The following is a 26,772-nucleotide window of genomic DNA, read 5'->3' as shown; positions in this document are numbered from 1 at the left end:
TGTGACCCATGAAGACACGAATTGCAGACATACTCAGGGATAAGAGAAAGGTAACATTAATTATCTTTCTGTAACTGAAATGTAGTGGCTGGTACAAGCCTCCAACCTACCAAATGGAAGAAACATTCTCCCGTTTCCCTCGAGTGGAGCCAGAGTTTTGGGGGGTTTCGTGAACCGAGGTGACTTCGTTATGTACTGTTGTGTAACAAACCACTCCATACCTCGTGGCTTCAAACACGATGGTATATTCCTTCTCCTGGCTCTGTGAGTTAGCTAGGGGATTCTAGTCCACATGACGTCCGCATGACTCACATGGCCCTCCACAGGAAACTCCATGGAGGTGCCTCGCTTCTCCTTTACTGGCCTCTTTCTCCACGTGCTATTCCCTCTCCCAGGGCCTCCCCATGCAGAGCTGGGATTCGTGGGAGGCAAGCAAGGCACTCAGGGCACAGAATTTAAGGAGGCACTCACTAGGGTCATGCAGGTGTGATTTTCTCTTAGCTTGATCTTTTTGGGTTCACTCTGCTGCTCTGTGTCATTTTAGGGTGCGGGGGACCTAGCTCTCGGAGGCTGTCCCAGGCCCATGAGCCAAGACACATGGCCTTTCCCACTCAGGGGCATTGCTGTCTCCTGGCGCTCTAACAAAGCATTCAGATGCCCCCAAACCTGTTTGGATTTCTCACTCTGAAGTATAGGACCTGCCCTTCTCAGAGACCCCCAGTTTTTCTACTCCCTTCTTTCTCTGGGGAGTCTGTACTGGTCTTACATCAGGGAGGCAGAGCTTCACCTTTCATACTCTGTCCTACCACTGCCAGCGGCCTCAGGCCCCCTGCAAGTCCCCAGTCTGTGTCCTTATCCCAGTGAGACTGCTGTGCTCTGCTTGGGGGTCCCTTTTCCCCCTCTCTTTGTGCAGTCAGACTAAAAATGACAATAGAGCTCATCCTTGTTTCCGTTCTCTCAAGTCCTGTGCCCAGGGTTCATGGCCTCTCGTCCTGTTGTCCAGTGTCTGAGAACAACTTATTTCTGATATTTTATCCACTTTTCTAGTTGTTTACAATAGGAGGGGCTAGTGTGCTTAGTCTGCCATGACAGATGTCACTAAACATGCTTTTTAAAAGCATATAATTGGCTTTGTTTTTAGTTTTTATATATTTTTTTAAAATTTCATTTATTTATTTGAGAGAGAGAGAGAAGGTGTGTGTGCGAAAAGGGGGAGGGGCAGAGGGAGAAGGAGAGAAAGAATCCCAAGCAGACTCCCCACTGAGCATGGAGCCCCACCTGGGGCTGATGTGGGGCTCAATCCATAACCCTGAGGTCATGACCTGAGCTCAAACCAAGTTGGACACTTAACTGAACAAGCCATCCAGGCACCCCTTGGTTTTGCTTTGAAATTCAACCTGAGACTTGGTGCTTGATGAGAGTTTAATCCATTTTCATTTTTGTAGTATTTGGAAATAGTTTGATCATCTCAAGTAATATTTTCTATTTGCCGTGATTTCTCTGCTCCTTTTTCTCTGTTCTCCTTTCTTTTGGATAGGTAGGGTTTTATTTCCCTCTCTTTCATACAAGTTTGGAAGTCATACCTTCTATCTCTATTCTTTTAGCGGTTACCTATAACTTTTAACATAGAATTTAGCAAGTCTAAAGTCAGTAGATTTCTTTATTATCCCTTTGAGCAATAGGATAACCATAGAGGTTTTTGTTTTGTTTTAGTAATCTCTACCCCCAACATGGGGCTTGAACTCACATCCCCAACATCAAGAGTCCCATGCTTTTCTGACTGAGCCACCCAGGTACCCTGAGAAGTTTACAGTGTTTAACTCTGACTCCCCTACTTGTGTCTTTCACGTTACTGGTTTCTAAATTTCTCTAATACTGCATTCTTCTTTCTAAACCTTCTGACATTAACCCTCCAAGTTAATCTTTTAAAAAATTAGCCAGGGGCGCCTGGGTGGCTCAGTGGGTTAAGCCTCTGCCTTCAGCTCAAGTCAGGGTCTCAGGGTCCTGGGATCGAGCCCCACATCTAGGTCTCTGCTCAGTGGGGAACCTTCTCCCCGCCCCCCTTCTCCACCTGACTCTCTGCCTACTTGTGATCTCTGTCTGTCAAATAAATAAATAAAATCTTTAAAAAAAAATTAGCCAGCGTTCACTTACTTTGGCCAACTCAAAAATGTCTCCTGTCACTCTTGCTTCTTGTATCTCAGTCTCCCTTCTGGGTTCAGCTTCCTTCTTACTGAAGGGCTTCCTTTTGTTCAGCTGAGACCACGTGGATGGTAAGCCCTCCATGTCCTTTCTTATTTTGGAATCTTTATTCTGCCTTTCACTTGAAAGAGAATTTCATTTGGTGTAGAAGTCTAGATGGTCGGGTACTTTCTCTCTGCACCGGAGGCTATGACAGCTCACTGTCTTTGAGTGTCCGCTGTGGCCAAAAAGAAATCTGCTGTCAGTCTAGTTGTTGTTCCTTCCTAGTCACCTCTTTTCTCTCTAGATGTTTTTTCAGATATTTCTTTTGTCTTTAGTATTTGGAAGTCTCACGGTGATGGGTCTAGGTACTCTATCTCATTGTGTTTCTGCTACTTGGGAATTGGTGTGGTTTTTCATTCCGAGGTCTTCAGTCTGTATATTGCCAAGGGCATCTATCTCTCCATGTGTTGCCTCTCCTCATTGTTTCTTTTCTTCTCATCTGAAATGCCTAGTCAGCCCACAGTAGACCTTCTTCTTTTCTCTGCAGCTCTTAAACCTCCGTGATATTTTGGGCTGATAACTGCATGGTTTCTTCAAATCTGGCTTCCAGCTCCCTAAATCTCTTCAGTTGCACTTCCTCTGCCACGAAACCTATTTTAATAACTTATTTTTTCACTTCTAGCAGTAAAAAGAAGCCTTCATGAGGAAGACCTCTCCTTGTATTAATTTTAAACTCACTCATCCCTTTAGAGTTGCTCTCTCCTCTTCATTACTTACAACCCTAAGTAATGTCTGTTGACTTCCCCTCCTAGTGAACAATTTCTCTATGTGGTTTGCACTTTCGTGTTATTTCTGTGAGCTTGTCTTCTGTGTTGTTGGTTTATTGTCTTTTCCTGTGGGAGTTCTCGGGTTAGGAAAGTGCTCCTGTGGAATGGTTCTGCTTTTGTCTCTGTGGAGATTTGGGGTTCAGTGGTCTCTGATTGGTTCTTTATGCTAATTTATTGGTTTAGCGTTTCCTGAGCGCATGAGCACTGGCCTTGTGTTTCAGTTTTCTCGTAATTGGTGCTTCCCCCCTCCCACACTTAAGGCCCTGATAGACTATAGGCTTCCTTACCACTTCCCTGGCTTATGGGTGTCTCAGTCTTTTATTGCAAACGGGGAACTCTGGAGACTTCCAGAATCATTCAGGGAGCTTCCTTGCAGTCTGCTGCCTTATAGGAACCTGGGATTATAGCTTCTGCCCTCACATTGGCATCAAAATCCCTGCTCTATGCGATTGGAAGTTTTATTAGTTTTTCATTACAAATGTATTTCTGTTATTGTAAAAAGCCTTCTTTTCCAACCTGCAGTTCCCCATTCCCCATAGAAAAGAACTGCCAGAACTTCTAAAATGTTTAATTTGCACATCCAAAAATGTACCTGCAGATATATGCATATACGTGCCTGGACATATGTGTACATATGCACATTTTTATTACAAGATGAGCTCACGCTAAACACATCTTTGCATTTTTGCGAGAGTATATCACTGTCAGTTCCTAAATGGAATCACTGGATCAAAGAATGTGTACATTTAAATGTTCACAAATAATGATATATTGCCCTTTTAACATAAATCCATTTGCATTCCCATTAATAATGGGAACTAGCTGCCATCTCCCCATACCCTCACCCCTACAAAGTTTTATCAATCCATAACATGTTTCCAAACTAATAAAGGAACACTATTATCTCAGTTGTTTTTATCTATTTGCTATAACCAAAAGTGGGGATGGGTATATTTTTCACATGCTTATAGCCTTTTTTTTTTTTTAAGATTTTACTTATTCATTTGCAGAGAGAGAGAGAAATCACAAGTAGGCAGAGAGGCAGGCAGAGAGAGAGGTGGAAGTGAGCTTTCCCCTGAACAGAGAGCCCAACATGGGGCTTGATCCCAGGACCCTGAGATCATGACCCGAGCCGAAGGCAGAGGCTTAACCCAGTGAGCCACCCAGGCGCCCCACTTATAGCCTTTTTTAAAAAGATTTTATTTATTTATCAGAGAGAGAGATCATAAGCAGGGGGGAAGGTAGAGGGAGAAGCAGGCTCCTGCTGAGCAGGGAGCCTGATGTGTAACTTGATCCCAGGACCCTGGGATCATTACCTGAGCTAAAGGCAGATGCTTAACAGACTGAGCCACCCAACTGAGTGCCCCGTTTATAAACTTTTCTGTTAAATATCTATGCAAACTATTGCACATTTTTTAGGGAGTCATTTATATTTTTTCTTTACATCCATAAAGAACTCTTTATGAATTATGTATACAGTATTATGTATGCAGTATAATATTATGTTTGTTTTTCATAAAGGTCTTGTATCATTTATATTAAATTAATACCTGGGTGGGGGGGTGCCTGGTTGGCTCAGTGGGTTAAAGCCTCTGATCCCAGGGTCTTGATCCCAGGGTCCTGGGATCGAGCCCTGCATCGGTCTCTCTGCTCAGCAGGGAACCTGCTTCCCTTCCTCTCTCTCTGTCTGCCTTTCTGCCTACCTGTGATCTCTGTCTGTCAAATAAGTAAATAAAATCTTTAAAAAAAAATTAATACCTGGGTAGGGGGACCTCCTTATCTGAGTATTCTTTGTCAGTATCCCCACACTTATAGCCCTCATGAAAACAAAATTTTTACATGAACATATTCACGAATGATTTGCCTTACTTAATATCGTTCACTTTAAACTACCACTGGGTCAGTTTGGTCAGACTTTTGAACTCTAATAAAAATCAATTACAAAGGGGCGCCTGGGTGGCTCAGTGAGTTGAGGCCTCTGCCTTCGGCTCAGGTCATGATCTCGGGGTCCTGGGGTCGAGCCCCGCATTGGGCTCTCTGCTTGGCGGGGAGCCTGCTCCCCTGCCTCCTCTGCCTACCTCTCTGCCTACTTGTGATCTCTGTCTGTCAAATAAATAAAATATTTTTAAAAAATCAATTACAAAGTAAAATGACAAAGGAAAAAAAATCTGGTCTGTCAGAAGTTTGATGCACATGGTGTGAGAGAGCTGGTAAGAGTCACCCTGAAGCCATGACAAGCATCGAGATAAATTAGCCCATTTTGTGATCGAAGAAGAAAAAAATCTGTGAGAATCAAGACTGGTCCAAAGAGAATAATCAGAATCCCAATGGGAAGACTTGATTAGAAAGTGAAACTGTGGGACACCTGAGTGGCTCTGTCGGTTGAGTGGCTGCCTTCGGCCTCAGTCATGATCCCAGTGTCCTGGGATCTAGTCCCATATTAGGTTCCCTGCTCAGTGGGGAGCCTGCTTTTCCCTCTCCCTCTGCCTGCTGCTCCCCTGCTTTTGCTCTCTCTCTCTGACAAATAAATAAAATATGAAAGAAAGAAAGAAAAAAACAAACAAACAAACAAACAAACTGTGGAGGCCTGGGGAGGAGCAGCCCCAGACCAGGTGAAGGAGGCTGGCCCCGGTGTGTGTGCAGAGGAAGAGCTGCAGGGCCTGTGGATAAATCAGAAGCCGCAAGCAGCAAGGAAGAGAGAGAAGGCAAGAGTGCCGCCGGGTGTTTAAGCTAGGCTACCGTATGGTTGGCGGTGACATTTATCAAGATGAGGAAGGCACATTTGGGAAGGAGAAACCAAACGTTTGGTTGTTCCTAAACTCTGTGGGAATCATCAAGTGCTTTCACATTACTGTGGTGTTTGCTGTTTGTTTATTTCCTCCAACACAAACAGAATACGAACCTCAGTAAAATGCACGACAGAAAATACACGAAATACATGACAGAAAAATGAAAGCCCCTCACCCTTGCCCCGCTGTCTAGTCAGTAACTGGTGCACGTCCCTGTTGTCAGCGCATTGGCTGAGTTTCCTGAACGCTGGTATCTATTTGTTTTTAAATTTTTAATCTGTTATAAAATTTTTAATTAGGTTATATATTATGCATAATCTTCTGCTACTTCATTCACTCAATAATGTATCGCAGACATCCTCTTCAGGTCAGTACATATTCTTTTTTATGGCCAAGGAGCATTTTTATTGTGTTAACCCACTATGATTTATTTTTCCTTTATTTATATAAGCGGCATCATATTGTACGCATTCTTGTGGCACTTGTTTTTCTTCTCTGATCCCACGATGTGGAGATCTGTGTTTGTATATGTAGCTCTACTTCATTCCTTCTCGTGGCCAGACCAGTGCTGTCCAGCAGAACTTTCTGCGATGGTGGAGGTGTACTATAGCTCTACTGTCCAGTGCAGGGGCCGTTAGCCACATGTGACTTGGATCAGTTGAAATGGGGCTGGTGTGACTGAAGAACTGAATTTTTAATTATATTTCCTTTTCATTGATTTCAGTTGAAATAGCTACCTGTGGACATAGGGCTGGCAGCCACTGTGTTGAACCCTGCCCTATTCTATCACATTCCATGGTATGAATATTTACCACTTATTCTGTACTTCCTCTATTGATGGACTTGTAGGCTTATGTGGGTTGTTTTTTGTTGTTGTTGTTTTTGGGTTTTTTTGACTTTTGCAAATAAAGTTTCAGGGAACATGCTTGAACAAGTCAAGTTAGTAGCTGAATAGCTCTGTTAGTATACAGCTTTGTGTTGGTAGTTGTATGCTGTTGATAATTGTCACCATTCTGCTCCTTCTTCACTCTTCACTGAAGTGGAAGATCACTTCCTCCAACACTGTAAATTTCCAGACCTCCACTCTGATTTGCATGTGTGTATGCAACCCTTTGCTTAGGTTACATTCCAGGGAGTCCTGGCCTTCTAGCTGAATCTTTTGTATCATAGAAGTCTGAAATGCCATACCTACCCACAGGAGAAACTGTAACCCCAGCCTCAGTGAGATTAGAGACATCTTTCATGTGAAATGGCCAAATGGCAGTATCTTCAAGTCCCATGAATTCATGATGAGCATATGGAAAATAATAATAAGTCATAACAATAAATAATAATAAACAGAAGGCATTCACTAACCCCGAGAAAAGCAAAAAAATTAAATAAGAAAGAAAATGTGATCATTGCCATGCTCCATGTTTGAATAATTATTCTAATGTAACTCCCTGTGGTAGACAGGATTTTTGTCTCCCATGCCCTTCACTCCCTGCTGTTGTGTCTGAGAACACTTTATGATATATGGCAAAAGGGACTTTGCAGATGTAATTATAGTTATGGGCCCTAAAATAGGAAGATTATCCTGGATTACCAGGTGGGCCCAATCTAATCACTTGCGCTCTTAAAAGCAGAGAAATTTCTCCAGCTGGGGTCATCCAGAGAGATGCTACAGAAGAAGTCAGATAGATTCAGAGCATGCTCAGGGTATCTGTTTGGCCTTGAAGCTATAGAGGGCCAAGGGACCGCTAAAAGATGAAAATCACCCAGCCAACAGCCAGCGGGAAACTGGAACTGAATGCTTTTAAATAACCTGAGTAAGACTGGAAGTGGACTCTCCCCCAGAATCTCCACGTAAGAGTCCGGGTCAGCCAACCCCTCTGATTTTGGCTTGTGGAACCTGGAGCAGACTAACCAATAGAGCCTGCTGAACTTTGACTTTCAGAACTGTGAGATAATAAATGCATGTTGTTCTAAGGTGCTAAGTTTGAGGTAATTTGTTACAGCAGCAACAGAAAACTAATACACCCCTTACTATTAATTTAGCTGAAAAATGGTATGTAATTACCTTGGGAGGTGGAGGGGTGATTCTGTTTGGTAAGGGCTGACTCTGTTTGAGAGGGCTAAACTCAAGCTAAATTCTCGTGTTGCGTGACAGGAAGTCTAAAGATTATATTTAAACCTTGGAAAATAGCAGTATGGGCATCTGTAGAAATACGGCAGTAAATATTCAAAGAAACAGCTCAAAGTGTTCTAAGCGATTGCTTCTGGAAAGCCGGAAATGGGAGTGGGGAGGAGTGTGAGCGGCTGGCAAGCTTTTCATTTTAAGCCTTGGAGAGAACTATATGATTTTTAAACACATGTTCCTGTGTTCCTGCAGTAAAAATAAAGGACAAGTCACACCACCACTGGTGTAAGATGCGCCTGCCTCTCTGAGAGCCAGAGCCGCTGGGGTGGGGGCTGCCCCTACCTGCCCTGGGGTACAGCAGCCCTTCCTGTCTGATCCCCAGGGTAGAGGAGAGCAACAGCAAGCTTCTGGAATCTGAGAAGAAGCTGCAGGAGGAGCGGCACCGCAGCGTGGTGCTAGAGCAACATCTCGAGAAGATGCGCCTGGAGCCTGGGAGGACGTCAGTCAGCCAGAGAGCAGCCCCCAGGAGCAAAACAGGTAGGGGCTGGACCAGGGGCCCCAGTGTCGGGGCGGGGTGGAGGCAGCCCATCAGCAGCACCGCTTCAGTCCCTTCGAGAAGAACATGGGAAACAGAGGCCTCCATCAGGGTGGCACTCTGCCTGCCCGTGCTGCTGGGGTCCTCTTTCCTTGGCCTCCTGGTCAGAACCAGGAGCCCCAACAGGCTCGCACGTGGCCCTGACTCAGACATCTGCAAACCCTTCTGTGGGGTGACCGTGCCTCTGCTAAATGACCTCAGCTGCCACCCCCACCCCAGCCCTGAACCCTCTGCCCCAAGCTGAGGCTGTTTAGAGTTGGTCCCGGAGCAAAGTTGGCCTGCAAAGAGGCCTGGGCAGCAGTGGCTGACCAGGAGAAGACTCTGTCTCTGCTGCTGGCTACATTTGAGCAGGGATGAAGTACGCAGGGGTGATGGGGCTTCTCCATAGGCCTGGGAACGGGGCTGCTCCATCTTCTGTCCCACCATGCCCAACATGCACCCTCCATGGTCTAAGATGGTGCCTTTAGCTTCCCCATCAGCAGCAGGAAGGAGAGGAAGGACAACCTGCTCCTCACCTTTTAAGGGCACGAGGCTAAATCTGCTTGTGTCACTTCTGCCTTCATCCCTAGGACAGATCCTAGTCACATGACCATGCGTAGCTGCAGAGGGAAATTTTGTTGTCCTCAACTAAAAGATTTATTTCTCTAACACAGTGATTTTTTTTAAAAGATTTTATTTATTTATTTGAGAGAGAGAGCACAAGAGCTGGGTAGAGGGAATAGGGAGAGGGAGAAGTAGACTCCCCACTGAACCAGGAACCTGATGTGGGGCTTAATGCGGGGCTCAATCCTAGGACTCTGGGATCATGACCTGAGTTAAAGGCAGACGCTTAACCAACTGAGCCACCTTGGTGCCCCTAACACAGTGATTCCGGGTGTGATCCCCAGACCAGCAGCATCAGCATCTTATGCGGCTGGGCCGAGCTAGGGGTGCAGGAGGCCAGCACCAGAATCCAAGGAGGGAAGAATCTTTAGTACAGAGGGGCTAGACCTGCCTTCCTCCCAATCCCCAACAGGCTCTGGAGTGGAGGTCCATCCCCCACTGCCCTGCCTCTCCACACTGCATTCTATCCCCCATCCCCTCCCTTAACAAGGACACTCAGACCTTTGTCCCCAGCCCAGATAAGATCATAATGCTCCAGAAACACATGTCAAGATGAGGTACAAAGCAGAAGTTGTGCACTTTTCCCTTATCCCATCAGCAGAGCCGAGAACTCAAGGGCCCTTCCAGTAGCTGCTGAGGTCCAGGCTGGGGAAGGTCCCAATAGGTTAGCCCTGCTGGACCTTCAAGAATAGGTCCTCTAGGAATTTGGTGTCACTAGGTCTGGGGCTTATGTCCTGAGTAACCCAACCATGGGGTGCTCAGACACAGCAGAACAAATCATTTTAGTTCTGCCTGGACAGCAAAGAGCATCTGCTTGACAGAAAGTGTCCTTGTGGTCTTTTCCACCTGCCGGCCTGTGATGTGGGCAGAGCACCACTACTTCACGGATTAGAGCACCACCACCACCCCCATCTGTAGAAAGAGGAGACCTGAGTCTGGAATTTGGTCCCTCCAATGGCAGTTACACTCCAGTGAGGAAGATGGGTAATTTACAAAAACAAAACAAAACAAAAAATAGTAAGAGATATGCTAAGTCAGATGGAGGCTGGGGCTGGGGCTGGCAGCTGAGGAGGGAATAGGAGGCACTGAGAGAGCAGCTGGTTTCCAGGAGGCCTGTGAAGACCTCACTGAGGAGCTGGCATCCACACAGAGATAGCAGGAGGGGCAGGCGATGAGGTGTACAGATACTTTACAGAAAAGCAAGTGCAAAGGCACTGCAGTGAGAGCTTGGCTGGAGGCTTGAAGGAATAGCAAGGCATAGCAAGTGAGGTTGGCACGTGGTGAGGGGAGGGGAGCATGAGGCAAGCTCAGAGAAATGACAGAATTCTGAGGAGCTGGTCTGATCACTTAGGGCCTCAAGGTAAAAAAATGAATTCACCCAGGCCTCACAAAGCTCTGGAGGCAAGAACTATTATCCTCGTTTTACAGATGAGAAAACCAGCTCAGAAAGGTTGATGGTTTACCAGAGGCCACACAGCAGGGGGTGAAAACCAAGTCTACTGATGCCAGGTGATTTTCCCTGGGCCACACCATCCCTAAGAACCACGCCACCTCTGAAGGCCTTTTCTGCACAGGTTTTCTGATGCCGGATGGTACCCAAATTCCTACCAGTCACCTTTGATTTCTTTTTCTGAGTATTCTGTGGCCTCTGGCCCTGGCCACCATGGACCCCCTAAATGAATGTAGGGAGCCGGTCAGGGTAGGCCTTGGAGGCAGGGAGGACTCAGTGGTATGAGGGCATAAGAGACAGTGGTGATCTAGACTCAGGCTCAAATGCAGAGCAGACTTCAGCCCTGGCTGCCTGCCAGAAACTTGTGAATTGCAAAGATGGAGACAGTCAGGAGAGGACCCACCTTAGTAAGCACAATCAGGACTGTAGAAGAGACCAAAGCGTGAGTCCAAGGGAATACAGAGCAGGCATCAGGGAAGGGAGGCAGCCCTTGTCCTGCATCTTAAAGAAAAAAAAATGTAATTGAAGTATAGTTGACACATAGTGTTAGTTTCAGGCGTAGTGATCTGACAACTTAATAGGCTATGTGCCATGTCCTCCATCTTGAAGGAAGTATAATGTTTCAGAAAGTGGGAAAGCAAGAAATAGGCAGTGGAGTGGAGAGGGGGGAAGGAGAGACTTTACACAGGGCCATGGCCTCATCACAGAAAGTGGCTGCTGCTGCCCCACAGGTCTGCCCACCTCCAACACCAGGCTCAACCCGAACGGGAGTGAAAGGAAGGACCCATCCTTCACCCAGCTCTCCAATGTGCCCATGGAAGCTCAGATGGAGGAGCTGACCACCAGGTGCTCTCCTGTCCCATCTTCCTGAGGGTGGCATTGTCTGGGTGGCAGTACTTCCATGGGCAGAAGGATCATGTCTCTCCCCATTTGGGTTGTTTGTCCAGAAGGCCGCTGCCTGCTGGTCCTGGATTCTAAGCCTGCAATTCAGCAGCTGGCCATCAGAGGGCAGAGAGACCCAGCTGCATCTCTGATGGCCTCCAAGTTCCAAGAGTTTGACTAAGCCTGGGTTGCTGAAGCCACTTTTCTCACTCAGTTAAACTTTCAGGGTCAAAAACAGTGATGTTCAAGGAAGGGTGGGGGGACCCCTACAAATTAGTACTCATCCTTGAGGCAGCCAACATTTGGGGGAACTACAGGGTGCCAGGCCCAGGGCTGTGGGCGGGTACAGAGAGGAATCCCACATGGTACTCCCCCAGGGTCCAGGGGAGGAAGGGAGAGGTCAGAGAGCTGCAAGAGCAGCTGTGCCACCAGCCCTGTCCCCAGTACCCCTGTACACATGTGTGCTAGCACATGTATGCTAGCGTGGGCCACACTGAGCCCTTTCTTCACGTGGCCCAGGCTGGCCATCCAGGTGGAAGAGAATGAAATGCTGAAGGCTGCCCTGGGCAGTGCCCTGCGTGGAAAGGAGGAGGATTTCCGAATGTACCACGAGACCCTGGGCCAGGTGAAAGGGGTCTTTCTGCAGGCCCTGCGGCAGCAGAAGGCGGACACTACCAGGATGGTGGCCCGGGGTCAGCCTGGCGGGACGGGCAGCCTTAGGCCCGGAGAGGCCTCCACTGCTCCCGGAAGCCAACCTGGGCCAACCAGCTAAGCCCCTTCTCCTGGAAGAGGTTTCCCAAGGGTGGCCAAAGCCAACACGTCAGACCTGGAGGGCAAAGGAGAGGCCCAAGCAGAGCCCCGGAGGTGAACCTTGAAACTGGACAGGCCGGACAATGGCAGTGGAGGAGGTCCAGCAGCCCTCTCAGCGCCAGCAAGAGATTGGGATGGCCAGCCAGCTGTGGAAAGACAGAGGCAGCCCCTGAGGCAGGTGCTCATCGCCCTTGGCCCCAGCCCCAGCTGGGAGGCCCTGCAGTCCCACAGGACTCCATCTGCACGGGACAGTCTGAGGGCTCCAACTGCGAACCTCCCCCAGCCTCACCCCTCCACCTTCCTAGGGCATTACCCCCACACTCCCCCAGCTACCCCTCCATGGCTCCATCTGTGGCCACCCTGACCTTTGAAGCCTTGGCGGCACATGCTCCCCACCACTTTGTCAGCCCACTCTTCAGGGCTCTTCCTCAGCTGCAGACCTTCGGACTGATAATAATAATGACTATTTTCACAATCGTCACAGGTCCCCAGTGAGTGAGCATCTGCTGTGGAAACCTGACCCCGTCTAGTCTTCTAGTGACCCAGGGATTTGTCACTCTCTTTTGCTGATGAAGAAACGGAGGCTTTTAGAAAGGAGTTGGGCTAACATTTAACCCTGGGTGAGGGGGCTGACTACAAAAGCAGGGTCTTCCAAGTTGAGCGATTCGCTTACCCCCAGCCAGCTGCTCCAGGAGTCCTCTCCATTTGCTCCCACAGGCTGCAGCTAGTGGGTGCTGGTGAGGGGCGGGGAGCGCTGGGCAGGAGCTTCAGGCAGGGAAGGGAGGTTCTGAGGCAGTGAGTCCAGTCCAAGGCACAGTGTTCCTCTTTCATGGCCAATTAGGGGTGAGCCCCCAATGTCCCTCTGTCACAGCGTCATCCCCCCACCTCACTACATTCACAGCCCTGGGGAAGGGTGGCCCTAAGGAAAGTCACCCACAGCCGTACAGACCAACCAGACCTCTTAACCACACGTGGGTACACAGAGGTCCCCACAAAGCTGCAGGTGCACAGAAATACCTAGACCCAGGAGCACCCAGCAGCATGGTGCATACACGCGCCCCCAGACCATGTCAGCTCCAAACTCACAGGCCTGCCACATGGGCACGTGCTCACACCCCAGCACACGAAGACCAGTCACTTGCATGGTGACTCACAGGTGCGGGCATGCCGGCCATACAGAGACCTCCTGGAGGGAAGCCCTCTGGGGCTCCTGGGAACTCTCCGCTCAGGCCCTTCCTCAGGGGGTGGGGCTGTGCAGGTACTGTGCGCTGCCCACCCCCCAGCCAGGACACCCCTAACCCCATCTGGAGTGGCACAGGTCTAGAGGTACCCTGGCAAGTACAATGAAGGCCATCAGGATGAAGCCACAATGCTGATGGGGTCCTAAGTGTCCCAGGAAAGGAAGAGTTTATCTCTGATTCCTTGTGAAAGGAGCTGGCCAGGTAGAGCCAGAGAACTGAGAGGCCCTGTGCGGGAAGGGACAGTGTGTGACGGTGAGGAGTGGCCTAAAGCAGAGTTAGGGCACCAGACCGAATAGACAGTGCCTTCCCCTGCAGGCATGGGGAAGCCCCCACAGGGGGATCTGAGTGTGGGCAGTGCATGCTACAGCCCTCAGTGGGGTCCCTGGGAGGGATAAGCAGGCAGAGGACCAGCTGTCCTTCCTCAGGGAGGCAGAGGCAGGGCTCTCCTCAGGGAGCGCCAGGATGGCATCACACACATCCTAACCACTGGAGGGTCGTTTGGCTGCCCTTCCTGGCTCAGGGGGCATCTGAGAGAGAAAAGGACATCAAGTAACAGGGTCTGAATAGGTGGGGGTGCCTGGGGCACATCTCTTTCCCCATTCATCAGCTTCATGACCTTGGGCGTGTTACTTAACCTCTCCAAGCCCCCATGTCTTCATCTGTAAAATGCGGACAGGAATAGAAGCCTCCTTAAAGGGCTGCTGTTCTATGTGTCAGGCACGGCGGTGTCGGCCACCGTCTACTCAGCTGGCCGGCCATCAGGCAGTGAGTGCCACTGGCACACCAGCCTCTTCAGGCCTGTGAGGGGCCCAGAGGTCAATCTGACTTGCTGTTTTCAGGGAGCTCCTGGTCAAGTCAGATGGCATAAGAAGTAGGGCCACGAGGAAGCAGGAGGTTATGGGATGCAGAGACGGAATGCAGCCCCTCAGAGCCTCTCACCACCTGTGCTGAGGCTTCCAGGCTCATCACCCAGATTTGGATGGAGCAGGGGCTGTTTGTATTTCCCTGAGGGGTTGGGGCTCGGGGGTGGAAGGGGAAGGCCCAGGAGAGCCAGGGAGCAGAGCTTTCTAAGGCAGGGAGGGGTTGTCAGAGGGACTAAGGACTGGGGCCCTGAGGATCTGGATGCAAGTGGGCCAGGCATAGAGTGGGGCAACCTGGTCTGTCCAGCTTAGTGCCCATGGTCCCTCCCAAGCCGCACCACCTGTCCCTGGGACCCTTCCCTCGGGCGGCGGGGCAGTGGGTGGACAGCAGTTGGGCTGGACTTGCCTTTCACAGATGAGAACACTGAGGTCTGTGCCCAGAGCCAGAGCAGGAGGAGGAGGAGAGGTGCTTGGAGAGCCGAGGGGCAAGGACAAGTAAAAGGGCTGGGCTGGGGAGAGGCCTCACGTGAGGACTCTCCCTGGCTGCACCTCAGGCAGGTGCGGGAGGCCTGGGTGCTCAGGTTCCTCCACTGACAGGTGTGACCTGGTGGAGCTGTGGGTGTGGCTTGGCCACCATCCCCACGAAGGCCTCCGGGGCACCACCACGGAGCTGGACAAGGTAACAGCCTGGCTTAGGCTGATTCAAGCTCCAAATACATTCCATTGTCATGGGACCCCTCCCTGCTTTCAGCAGCTCAAGGCAGGATGGCCTGCAGTGGTGGTCCTCTTCTGAGCCCGCATATGCAGTGCCAGGAACCAGCCTCCCCTCTCCCTCTGCACCACCAGCGCCAGCGAGCCCACAGTCACCCCACCCATTCTCCACAGGCACTGCCTGCAGTCCCCAAGCCTTGCATATACCCACTACTCTCCATGCATTTTTACTTCGAGCAACAACACACCGAGAAATGAAAAGAGACGCTGAGACCTGAGAGAATTGCCCTACCCCTGCCCATTACAGCTCTCCCAGGGGCCCTGGCTGCCTTCGAGATGCTGACCCAGGCCCTTGTGCTGGTCTAAGCCCAGTCTGCTTCCTCCCCTTGTTCTGTGGGCTGATCACGCCAGGCACCCTTCTTTGCCACTACCCTCATACAGGATGGAGCTGGCCTTGGACTGTCCAGCGCCAGGTCTGAGACCTCCCGAGCCCTCTATCCAGCCTGCCATCCCCAAATGCCAGGCTCCCTGCAGACGCCACTGTGCACAGCTCCTGCTATGTGAGCCCTGCTTCTCTGGGCTTCTTGGGTGAGACCTCTGTGGCTTTCTTTATGAGCAATTCAGTGAGCCATGCCCTTCATGGAGTGAGTCATGGAATCCCCCCAAAAGCCCAATGTCAGAGCAGGCCCATTTACAAATGAAGATCTGAGGCTCTGAGAAGCAGATCCCACCAGCGAGGCAGATCTGGGACTCAGGAACAAGTCAGCTGGCTGAACCTGGCTCTTGACTGCAGAGCCAAACCCCCCATCTGCTTCTCTGAGCCATTCTCTTTGAGTCTCATGGGCGTACCAACTAGATGGCTGGCCCAAGCTGGTCACAACGTGCACCCAGGGTGGATGAGTGGGGTTCTTGCCTGCAGGGTTATCAGCCCCAGAAGCTTACGGGGCTGAACTTCTTGTTCATCAGCATCCTTTTCTATCAAATGGGGGAAATGGAAACACCTTCCCTTGGGGTTGTGGTGTTATTAAAAAGAGTAAGTCCATGTAAAGCCTTAGAACCATGTCCAGCTACTGTGATTAACTTACTGCCCTTCTAACAACCATTGACTCTACCTTGGGACTCTGCTCAGCTTCACCCCGATGCCCACCCCTATCCAGAAAGCCCTCCCTAACCCCTGTATTCTGGCTGAGGCATCCATCCCTGATGCTGGCCAACTCGAGTGCCCATGATTCCAACTGCCGCCCTCACCCAGCCTCTATACTGTGCGGTAATCTTGGTGTACACTTCTTGGGGGTGGGCACCAGTGATGAAGGCCTCCATGTTGTTCTGTTGTGTCGTTCTGATGCTGAGGTCTCCTTGCTTCTTCCTCTGGGCCAAAGGGTCTGCTAGGGAGGAATCTCATTGCCTAAAGGCATTGTGGGAGGGTAGGGGACTCTCCCCTTCTCAGATCTTGGTCAGGCTCTGGAAGTTCCCTTATTAGGGGGTGGAGGAGGGTCACAGGGCACACCACCACCTTTCCCCATCCTCTGCTGAGCCCATGGCTGGAGTCCAGGGATCAGCAGGAGTTCCAGGACCTGTCCTGTGACTTGTTACAGTCACACAGCTCCTTCAAACCCCCAGACCCCATGTCCCGCTCACTGCACATGCCTGAATTGGCCCCCACAGAGAAGGCACAAGGACACCCAGCTCCCCTAGACTCTGGGGTCCTCTTCCTAAAGGGTGTTCTTGTCCTCTTGGCAGGTTCTTTAGGATATTCTTACCCATTGGGAAGGAGGGGCTGAGGCCTTGGGTGCCCCTTGCATGAATGAGGGACATGTCCTGCTGCCCCCAGAGGGCTTCTGGTTGGTTAGGGACATTCAAGAGATTCCAGTCACTCCAAGAACCTATTTAAGCCTTGCCAGGTGACCCTGCTAGCACCTCGCCACCTGGACAACTGCCTGTGGGACTGGGCTGGGGTATGGGACCCCCTCCACCACGTGTCTCATGCCAGTTCCAATCCTACCAGTCAAGCCAGTCCTCCCCCAGACACTAACACCTGGGCAGCAAGGATTCTTGATATAGTGAAATGAACCAGGACAGGGGACTGGATGGGACAGCCCTTGGGAGTTCCCAGGTAAAGATGTGGGCTAGAGTATGGAGTTGAGCATGCAGTGTGCATGTGTGTGCATGCGATGGGGGCAGGGCTCACAAGAGGCCAGTGCGGGTTTCCCAGAAGACTTCCCGGAAGAGGGGAGTTCTGGTCAGCAGGGAGAGAAAGGCACAGGCTCTACAGACCAAGAGAGGCAGGCTGAAGTGAGGTCCAGGTGTCCCTGTTAGAGCCTATGCCACTAGCCACCCCTTCCCCCACCCCTGCCCCCCCCACGATCCTCCCTGCGGCTCCCTGTGGCCAGCAGCTCTGCAGCGCTCCGCTCTGCTCCACTCTGCTTCACTCCACTCCGCTCTAGGAAGGCCACCTCCTCCCTGCCCTCCTCCACCCTCCTCCTGCTGTCACCACTCACCGCTCATAGCCTTGAAGGGGTGGGGACCCCAGGCCTGGACACACCCCACTGTGGCCCCAGAGCCTAGCTGGTCGGACGGACGCACGGTTGGACGCAGGACCCCAGAGCCCCGAGGTGGGCAGTGTGCCAGGGTCCCTCACAGCCTTCTCAAGGTCAGTGCCAGCGGGGAATTCAGCTACTCTGGGGTCCTTGAGACCCGTGGAGCCCACCTTAAGCCCCTCATCCCAGACTTCAGGTCCCAAAGCAGTCTTTACCTCAGGTGTGCCTGAGGCAGGCAGGATCAGGGGGCAGGGGGCAGGACTATATCCAACAGGCCCAGGTCCGGGGGTCTATTGGAAGAGGTCACAGGCCAGGGGCCAGCCTTGGTCCTGCTCATGGAGGCCTCACTGGGGACACCCCGCACCGGCCATGGGGAGCTAAAATTGGAAAGTGGCAAGTGGGAGGCAGCTGACAAAGCTATTTCTCGGGCTCTTCACTGTGCTCCGGTTTCAAGCTCCTGCTCCATTAACCCGATCCTCCAGGCCTCCCTCCCCCCACCTGGCTGATGAGGAGACGCCTCAGCCCTCAGGCCAGCACTGCTGAAGTCAGTCTGGAGAGCCCCCTGGTATGGGCAGGGGCGGAAATGCTCTTCTCTTATCTGAGATTCCAAAGGGCTCCCTGGGAACACAATCCTGTCCCATGCTCTCTGTGTGACCTTGACAGGTCCCCTCCCCTCTCTGGTCCATGACCCCTCTGTATATGAAGTGGGGAGAATGCTGACTCTGGGGGGCTGGGAGAGCTGGTTACAATGCTGGGAAAGGAAATTTGGGGGAGGAGGATCAGGGTGGGAAACCCGGCCATGCCAGCCACCTCTTGGCCCAGCCCAGCCCAGCCCAAGAAAGTGCTTAGACACATTCTTCCCTTTAATTTGGCCCTGGGTCTGTTACCCAAGGCACCCTTGGGAAAGCCCAAGTCCAGGCTGGAGCATAGGAGAGGCATACAAGGGGGTGGCCCATCCTGGAGACAACCAGGCCCTGGAAGAAGGGAGTGGCTAGCCTCACCCTGAGCCTGATACTGGTCAGCACCTTGGACAGAGGCCAACGCCCTCCCTGGGGCCCTGTCTGGCCCTGCCTGGCCCCACACCCACTACCCCAGGGCACCTCTTCAAATAGCACCTCCTCTAGCCAGTATCCAGGGCCTGAAGACACAAGCACTGAGAGTGGGCTGGTGTAGTCACGGACACAGGGCAGGGAACAGGGAAGTGGCGGGCTGGGGCTCAGGGGCTGGTTGGGGCAATGGGAATCAGTGAAAGGCTGGAGGCTGAATGAGAGGTAAGAAAGCTCAATACTGGGGACAGGACCTGGGAGGCCAGGAGATCTCAGGGAAGTGAAGGCAGCTCTGGAGGGGTGTGGGAATCCGAGAAGAGGGCATGGGCGGTGGGGGGCGGGGGGCATTGTCAGGAACTGAAGAAGGTTTACTGAGGGGGTTGGGGGTCCTGGGGGTGAGAAACATGATTGAGGTGACATAGATGGAGTCCCCCCCCATGTGAAGGTCACCTGAGGCCTTGGCAGGAACCGTTCAAGCAAAGGGTGGGGACCAGTCCACCTGAAAGGTATGAAAGGGTCAATGAAGGTAGGCGGGCAGGCTGAGAGTGAAGATTACGCTTTCAAAAGCCTTCAAATGGATGGGCGGGAGCTAGAGCAGCAGCTAGAAACAGGTACTAGATGTTATGGTGTCTGGGACTAGTGGGGGACTGGAGAAGTAGGATAATAGCTTGAGATCCCATATGGGATCCCCACCATCTCCACAGGGGACCATCAGGTAGGGCGAGGCAGGGCTAGGGGGCAGCAGTACCCTCACCCAATCTGTCTCCCCCAGCGCCACCCAGGCTATGGGCATCAAGACAGCGTTGCCTGCGGCGGAGCTGGGCTTCTACTCCCTGGTGCTGAGTGGGGCTCTGGCCTATGCTGGTCGGGGCCTCCTTGAAGCTTCACAAGGTAACAGCGGGCTCTGGAGCAGGGAGTGGGATGCTTCATCCCCTGCGGGCTTCAGGGTTCCACCCAGCAAGGTTATAAACTTCAAGGCTTCAGACCCAGGATATTTCCTAAGCCCAGGGGTTTGGGCTGAGTTAGGTGAAGTCACAGGGAGAGACAGATGCAGAGGCCCTGACAGAGATCTGCACACAGAGCCACAGAGAGAGAAAGAGAAACTCCGACCCTTGGAGGTATAGTCAGAGACCTGGCCGGAGACACACAATGAGATCCAGAGAGAAGTAGAAGCAGAGAGAGAGAGACTTAGACCCATTTCCATCTCCCCAGGATCATGGTCAGCCCAGCTGTAGGGGCAGGTGTGGGTGTGGGCGTGAAGTCCCCCCAGCCCCCACTGAGGCCACACTCTGTTTTCAGATGGGGCCCACCGGAAGGCCTTCCGGGAGTCTGTGCGACCTGGCTGGGAATACATTGGCCGGAAGATGGTAGGTCCCCCACAGCCCTGGGTCCCTGACAGAGGTCCCTGATCCCGGTATGTCTCTCACATCCCAGACCCTTTCCAACTCTCCCCATTCCAGATGTTCCCATGTAACAGAGGGCTCACGGTGAGGAGGGTCTCTGGCTTGAGTCTCAGAGTCTTCTGTTTCTCCACTGGTCCACCCTGTGTCTTCCTGGGGCCACATCAAGCCTGCCCCCAGGCACTGCTCATTTAGGAAATAAATTGAGACATGTTTCAGCAGGGGCCCCCAGCACCGTCTTTCCCAGGAACAGTGCCATGAATGGTGGAATGTCAGGCAATATGCCGAACAGAGGGGCAGGGCAGCTCACACACCCCATCCATCATTTCTCTCTACCTACCTGGCTGGTACTTCCCCCAGAGGAGAAGGCGAGGGCCTCCAGCCATGGCTGTCCTCTAATGCATAAGAATACGGAGGTTGGGGAGGTGCTGGGGCTCTGCTCAGCCAAAGTACCAGCCCATCCTGCCCCACTACCCCTCCTTAACTGCCCCGGCCTGCCCCAGGACGTGGCTGACTTCGAGTGGGTGATGTGGTTCACCTCCTTCCGCAACGTCATCATCTTCGCCCTCTCTGGACACGTGCTATTTGCTAAACTCTGCACGATGGTTGCCCCCCAGGTGAGTTGAACCTGAGCCACCCCAACCTCCCTTGCCAGCTCCCCCTGAGCTACAAGTGTTGGGGGTCCCACCTCCATTTGTATGGATAGATAAACCATCCCTTCTCCCTGTCCACAGCTCCGTTCCTGGATGTATGCCGTGTATGGGGCCCTGGCTGTGCTGGGCACAATGGGCCCTTGGTACCTGCTGCTACTGCTTGGCCACTGTGTCAGCCTCTACTTGGCCTCACTCTTGGGCCAGCCCTGGCTCTGTCTTGGCCTCAGTCTGGCCAGCCTTGCCTCCTTCAAGCTGGATCCCCTAATCTCCTGGCAGGTGTGCAGTGGGGAGGGGGAAGGGTAGAGAGGGGGAAGGACTAGGACCCCAACTTCTCACCCCATCCAAAGCCCTCATTTCCAGAGACTCCCCAAGCATTTCCTTCACTTCCCACCTGTCTCCAAGTCTCTGACTGGGGCACATGCCTGCCCACAGAGTGGTCCCCTCCGCCACAGCGAGGACATGTCCTGCTTGTTCCCTGTGCTATCCAAACAGTTAACATGAATGAGCCCTCAGTGGCTCTGCAAGAGAGGAGGGAGAAGGATGAGGCTGGGCCCCTGTGGGAAGCTGGGTGGGCTTCCCAGAGACAGGGGCAACTGGTGAGCTGGCGGCCTGTTCTCTCCCATCCAGAGCGGGTTGGTAACAGGCACTTTTGATCTTCAAGAGGTGCTGTTTCACGGGGGCAGTGGTTTCACGGTACTGCGTTGTGCCAGCTTCGTGCTGGAGAGCTGTGCCCACCCTGACCGCCACTACTCCCTAGCTGACCTGCTCAAGTACAACTTCTACCTGCCTTTCTTCTTCTTTGGGCCCATCATGACCTTTGATCGCTTCCACGCCCAGGTGAGTGGACAACCTGTGGGCTTCCAGAGCAGGGCTGGGTCTCCCTCTCCAGACAGGGGCTCCCATCTCAGCTAGGGCTCCCAGGATAGGTTGCGACCTCACCTTCAGTCATGACTCCAGGATGAAGCTGTAATATCCAGCCTCCTCAGACCCCAGCTTGGGGCCACATTCCCTGCTCAGACAGGGGTCACAAGCCGGGGAAGTGACTCCAGGCTCAGGGAGGGCCGCCAGGATGAAGCCACCTCTCCCCTCACCCACGGATCCCCAGTTGGTGACCCCCCCCCATTCAGACCCTCCTCCGGCAGGCCTTGCCTCCCCACTCAGACACTTCGCATCTCCCAGATGAGCCAGGTGGAGCCGGTGAGGCGCGAGGGTGAGCTGTGGCGCATCCAGGCCCAGGCCGGCCTCAGCGTCGTGGCCATCATGGCCGTGGACATCTTCTTCCACTTCTTCTACATCCTCACCATCCCCAGTGACCTCAAGTTTGCCAACCGCCTCCCGGACAGCGCCCTCGGTGGGTGCTCGTCTGGGCCAGAACACGGGGCTGGGAAAGACAGAAAGACAGACCCTCTGCGCCCCAGGGCGTCATTGCTGGGGAGCTGACAGCTGAAAGGGCACAGCACCGATCCAAGGGTGGGGGAGCCGGGATTTACTCTATGAAATGCTTGGGACTTGGAGTTAGCTCTGCTCTGTGAGGCCAGAGCGATAGCTGCAGAGCCTGCCTCGCAAGGGCCTCGGATTGATTTCCACTGCCCCAATGGGGTCTCCCTGGGGCGGGCCGTACCAGCTCCTCCCCCAGGAAATGGGGGTGTGGCCTCCGTGAGTGCCGGTCTGCCAGGGCCTCCTCTACGACCTGACCTGCGGAGAGAGGCTGTAGGGTAGGGCCCGGTTTCCTGCCTTCCCACCACAATTTGGGGGATCCTGGGAGCGGAGACCCACATGACTCCCCCCAGGCAGTGACGACACCCTGTCCCCAGCTGGCTTGGCCTACTCAAACCTGGTGTACGACTGGGTGAAGGCTGCCGTCCTCTTCGGCGTGGTCAACACCGTGGCGCGCCTTGACCACTTGGACCCACCTCAGGCTCCCAAGTGCATCACAGCGCTCTATGTCTTCGCTGAAACGTGAGTGTGAGATCCGCGGGAAACACCGCAGGGATCCTCACCCTCCTGTAGCCTCTTTCTCCCATTCCCCCTGAGCTCTACTCCTGGCTGATTCACACCCATCCGCTCTCCTCCCACAGGCACTTTGACCGTGGCATCAACGACTGGCTTTGCAAGTGAGTTGGGGTGGGGGGGTAGGGTGGAGTAATGGTCACAGCCATCTCCTGAGGTGTGTGACTCCGGCAGTGCAGAGATGGGTCCACGTTTTAAAAGATTCCCTGAGCCAGAGGAAGCAAAGAGGGGGTTGTGGCAGTGGGCTAGGTGAAAGGGGTTTGGACATGAATGGGGGCACTGGAGGTGAGAGAAATGGTTGGAGTCAAGACACACAGCAGGGACCCTGGACAGGACTTGGCCATGGATTGCAGGGATCAAGAAGGAGAAGGAAATGGCCCCTAGATTCCTTTTTGCCTGGGAAGATGGAGGGGCAGCATTAGAGAGGGGTTTTATGTGAGAAATGGTTGGAATCCGGGAGATATTCTTGTGGAGATTCAGGGAGGTTGCTGGGTCTGAGGGTCTGGAGTTCAGAGAAGCCTGGAGGACTGATGTAGCTCTGAGCTTTATGAGTGTGGGACGGTGGTCTTTAGTCCTTGGGAGTGCATACGTCCCAAGGAGAGAGAGTAAAGAAGAAGAGAGAAAGTGCAGCTGGGATTGGAGCTGGAAGGACTCCCACTGGGGGAGAGAGGAGAGTGGTAGAAGGGACTGAAAAGTGCGGTCAGAGGAGCAAGTCAGGACAGCATGACAGTCTGGAAACCAGGAAGACCACCCAGGCACGGTGGGGGCAGCTGGGTCAGATGCTGCTGGGGAAGCTAGCTAGTGAGGGGGAGACAGAGGAGTTGCTGAAGGGAGACGTGAGGTGTCTTAAGACAGCAAATAGTGGAACATGCCTGGTTGCTAAGAGGAAGTCTAAGTTTGGGAGGCAGGATAGAGAGGTGATTGACAGAGTGAGGTCTCCAAGGAGGGAGGAGGTGATGGAACCAGTGCTAGGCACAGGCGTGGCTTCAGGACAGGGAGGAAGAAGAGAAGCCAGCATGGGTGCAGGGTGGCGGGTTAGTGTCAAGAAGTAAGGGTCCACCTGAAGCCTTCAGTTTTCGCCATGAAATAGGAGGCAAGGTCAGCAGCTGAGAGATGCGGGGTTTGGCATGGAGGGAGGCAGCATCTTCATGGCCCCTTTCTTCTTGCCTAGATCCCCCCACCACACCTACTCATCATTGGGGGGAGAGATAAGGGTGGATTAGCCACTGCAGAGCATGGCAGAAGAAGCTGACTAGAGAAACCTTAGCACTGAGATCCCGGGTGGGGTTGGAGGTGGTGGATTTATGGACTCTAACACGTGAAGGTATGAGATATTCCTCACCAGGGCTTAGCTTCTTGGGTGCAAGTGAGGAGAATGTGGGTGATTGGGCTCTTCCCGTTGGGTGGGAAGAAGTGAAGGATAAGGGGTTTTAGGTTATTTATAAAGATGACTCATTGGATTTAAGCCAGTTAAAGAGGATGGTAAAGATAGGATCTCAAGGTGAGGAAGAGAGGGAGGAGTCTATGAGATCCCAGTTCTCCAAAAGAACTGGAGCTGGGGGCCACATCAGGAGGGGGGGGGTGGAGAATGGTAACTAGGACAGAATGAAATTTCAAGTGGTGACAAAGTTGGAATATGGTGTGGAGAAGAAACCATTGGAAATGAACAGGTCAAGGCATGGAGAAGTGTTACTCAATGGGTCTTCTACTGAATTTATTTAACAAATATTTATTGAGTACCTACTATGTGCCAGGCACTGTTCTAGGCACTGGGGATACAGCAGTGAACATGGCAAAGACTCTGAACACATGGAGCTTACACTCTAGTGGGGAGAAACAGCCCATAAACAGGTAAACAAAATATATATAAGATAATTTTAGAGAGTGGTAAGCATTATGAAAAAAAATAAAACAAGTGTGATGGGATAGAAGCTGGCCACAGGATAGAAGCTTCTATAGTTGTGGTCTGGGGAAGCCTCTGTGGGATGATATTTGAATTGAGACTTGAGTGATAAGGAAATCTAGGGAAGAGAATGTCAGGGAGAAGGAGCAAGTACATAGGCTTGAGGCCGGAACAAGCTGTGTATATCTGAGAGACAGGAAGGCAAGAATGAGGGCTAACTGGTGGGTGTGAGGTCAGGGAAGGAGGCAGAAACCAGACATCATGGGATCTTCTAGCCTTAGTAAGGAGGTGGTCTATTCTAATCGTAATGGGGAGCCTTGGGGGCACATTTGATTGTGGAAGTCCTATGATCTACTCTGACTGCCATGTGGAGAACGGATGGTAGGGGGCCAAAGGCAGAGGCAGGGAAATGACTTAAGAGACTCTTGCAATAGAGAGGAGAAGACATGCTGGACAAGTAGTGGTAGTGGGGGTGGCAAGCAGCAATCAGGACTGCATAGAACCCACAGAACTTGCTGGCTTGGATGTGGGGAGGGGAACTGACAGTCCAAGATGGTGCCAAGGCTTGAGTAGAGGGAAGTGTCATTATCTGAGATGAGGATGCAGCAGGTTTCGACAGGGATGGGGGACTCAGTCATTCAAATGAGATGTCTAGTGACAGTTGGATGTGTGAGTGAAGAAAGTGAACTAAAGACATAGATCTGGGGCTCATCAGCCTAGAGACAGTGTTCAAAGTCTTGGGTCAGATGAGATTGCTTGGGCAATGGATGAGAAGACACCGAAGTTCAAAGCTGAGCCTTCCTCATTCTGAACTTGGGTAGAGGAGGACCAGGCATCTGAGATCAGGAACATGGGACATTCTCCAGGATGACAGTGTTGAGGAGGGCTGCCCTGTGGTATATTCTTTGCCTTTCTCCTACTTGCCCTCTCCCACACCCCCTGCTGGTCCTTTCTCCTGCCTTTCTTGCAGGTACGTGTATGACCACATTGGTGGGGAGCACTCCGAGGTGATCCCAGAGCTGGGGGCCACTGTGGCCACATTTGCCATCACTACTCTGTGGCTTGGACCTTGTGATATCGTTTACCTATGGTCATTCCTGAACTGCTTTGGCCTCAACTTTGAGCTCTGGGCACAGAAGCTCGCAGAGTGGGGGCCTCTAGCACAAATCGAGGTGAGTGGGAAAAGTTGGGGGCAGGGGTTGGCTGGGCCACTGGAGGGGGTGGCCTTGCTGCTCTCTGGGATCTTCCAGCCACATGTAGAGTTCCTGAAGAGTTCTCAATCCAGAACTTTCTCACCACGACTTCCTGGCTATCAGGGCAATGGCTCCCCCTGTGGGTATCTAGCACCCCCTTCTGTGGAGTGTGGACACCTGGGCCAGGCTGTGTCAGTCAGACCCTCCTCTCTGTCTGGTGGTCAGTATTCCCATCTTTAACAATGAGGGAGGGCTGCCCTGGGGACTCTCAGGCACCCAAGCTCATCCCCAGGACCTGGGGTAGCCATGTGGGCAGGGTCTCTGACCCATGGTGTCCTCTTTCCACTGGCCCTCTTGCCAATGCCTTCTTGGACTGGGCAGGCTTCTCTGTCGGAGCAGATGTCTCGCAGGGTCCGAGCTCTCTTTGGGGCCATGAACTTCTGGGCCATCATCATGTACAACCTTGTAAGCCTGAACAGCCTTGAGTTCACAGAGCTGGTCGCCAGACGCCTGCTACTCACAGGTGAGGGATGGGGGTGTGGACACAGAAAGTGCCAGGCATTCACCTTGAGGACTGTGACCTCCTGAAATGCCGCCATTGCAGCCCAACACCCCGGGGACTCAGCAGGGAGGGCCAATCATGTGGGGAGAGGCATGAGAAGGAAAGCGTCACTGAGGCTGGGGTCCTGCTCCCAGGCGTCGATGACCTCTTCCCCACACAGGCTTCCCCCAGACTACTCTGGCCGTCCTATTCGTCACCTACTGTGGTGTCCAGCTGGTGAAGGAACGAGAGCGAACCCTAGCACTAGAAGACGAGCAGATGCAGGACAAAGAGAAGCCGGAGTAGCTGGGAGGAGTAAGAGGGAAGAGGAATGGGCACTGCTCAGCTACTCCCGGGTCCGGCCCAGGTCAGGCCGGAGGGGGCCTGACCACTAGAATAAAAGACTTTTCTACCACAG

At 52.4% G+C, this 26,772-nt stretch overlaps 2 protein-coding genes across 5 annotated transcripts in view; both read left to right on the top strand.

Moving 5' to 3' along the window:
• CCDC13 (coiled-coil domain containing 13) overlaps window positions 1–13,310 on the top strand; it is a 52,349-nt gene extending 39,039 nt beyond the window's left edge. For both annotated transcript variants that reach the window (XM_059390767.1, XM_059390766.1), the window contains exons 14-16: window positions 8,302–8,456; window positions 11,299–11,413; window positions 11,969–13,310. In XM_059390767.1, coding sequence (XP_059246750.1) covers window positions 8,302–8,456; window positions 11,299–11,413; window positions 11,969–12,221 — 523 coding nt within the window. In that variant the 3' untranslated portion in view covers window positions 12,222–13,310. The remainder of the gene's footprint in view (window positions 1–8,301; window positions 8,457–11,298; window positions 11,414–11,968) is intronic.
• On the top strand, window positions 8,371–26,771 carry HHATL (hedgehog acyltransferase like). 3 transcript variants are annotated; one of them, XM_059390771.1, is made up of 12 exons: window positions 8,371–8,456; window positions 19,427–19,545; window positions 19,954–20,021; window positions 20,558–20,671; window positions 20,789–20,983; window positions 21,335–21,544; window positions 21,887–22,058; window positions 22,522–22,666; window positions 22,786–22,821; window positions 25,591–25,792; window positions 26,195–26,336; window positions 26,536–26,771. In XM_059390771.1, exons 2-12 carry the CDS (start codon window positions 19,440–19,442, stop codon window positions 26,658–26,660), a joined length of 1,515 nt encoding a protein of 504 aa, XP_059246754.1. In that variant the 5' UTR covers window positions 8,371–8,456; window positions 19,427–19,439; the 3' UTR covers window positions 26,661–26,771. The 3 variants fall into 3 exon arrangements, with proteins under 3 accessions (XP_059246754.1, XP_059246752.1, XP_059246753.1); XM_059390769.1 differs by lacking the exon at window positions 8,371–8,456 and adding an exon at window positions 17,444–17,721; XM_059390770.1 differs by lacking the exon at window positions 8,371–8,456 and adding an exon at window positions 18,748–18,879.
• Window position 26,772: the final 1 nt, after the last annotated feature.

Source organism: Mustela nigripes, chromosome 2, assembly GCF_022355385.1.
Source record: "Mustela nigripes isolate SB6536 chromosome 2, MUSNIG.SB6536, whole genome shotgun sequence".
Taxonomy (NCBI): Eukaryota; Metazoa; Chordata; class Mammalia; order Carnivora; family Mustelidae; genus Mustela; species Mustela nigripes.
This window is presented reverse-complemented; position numbering and strand designations above follow the sequence as displayed.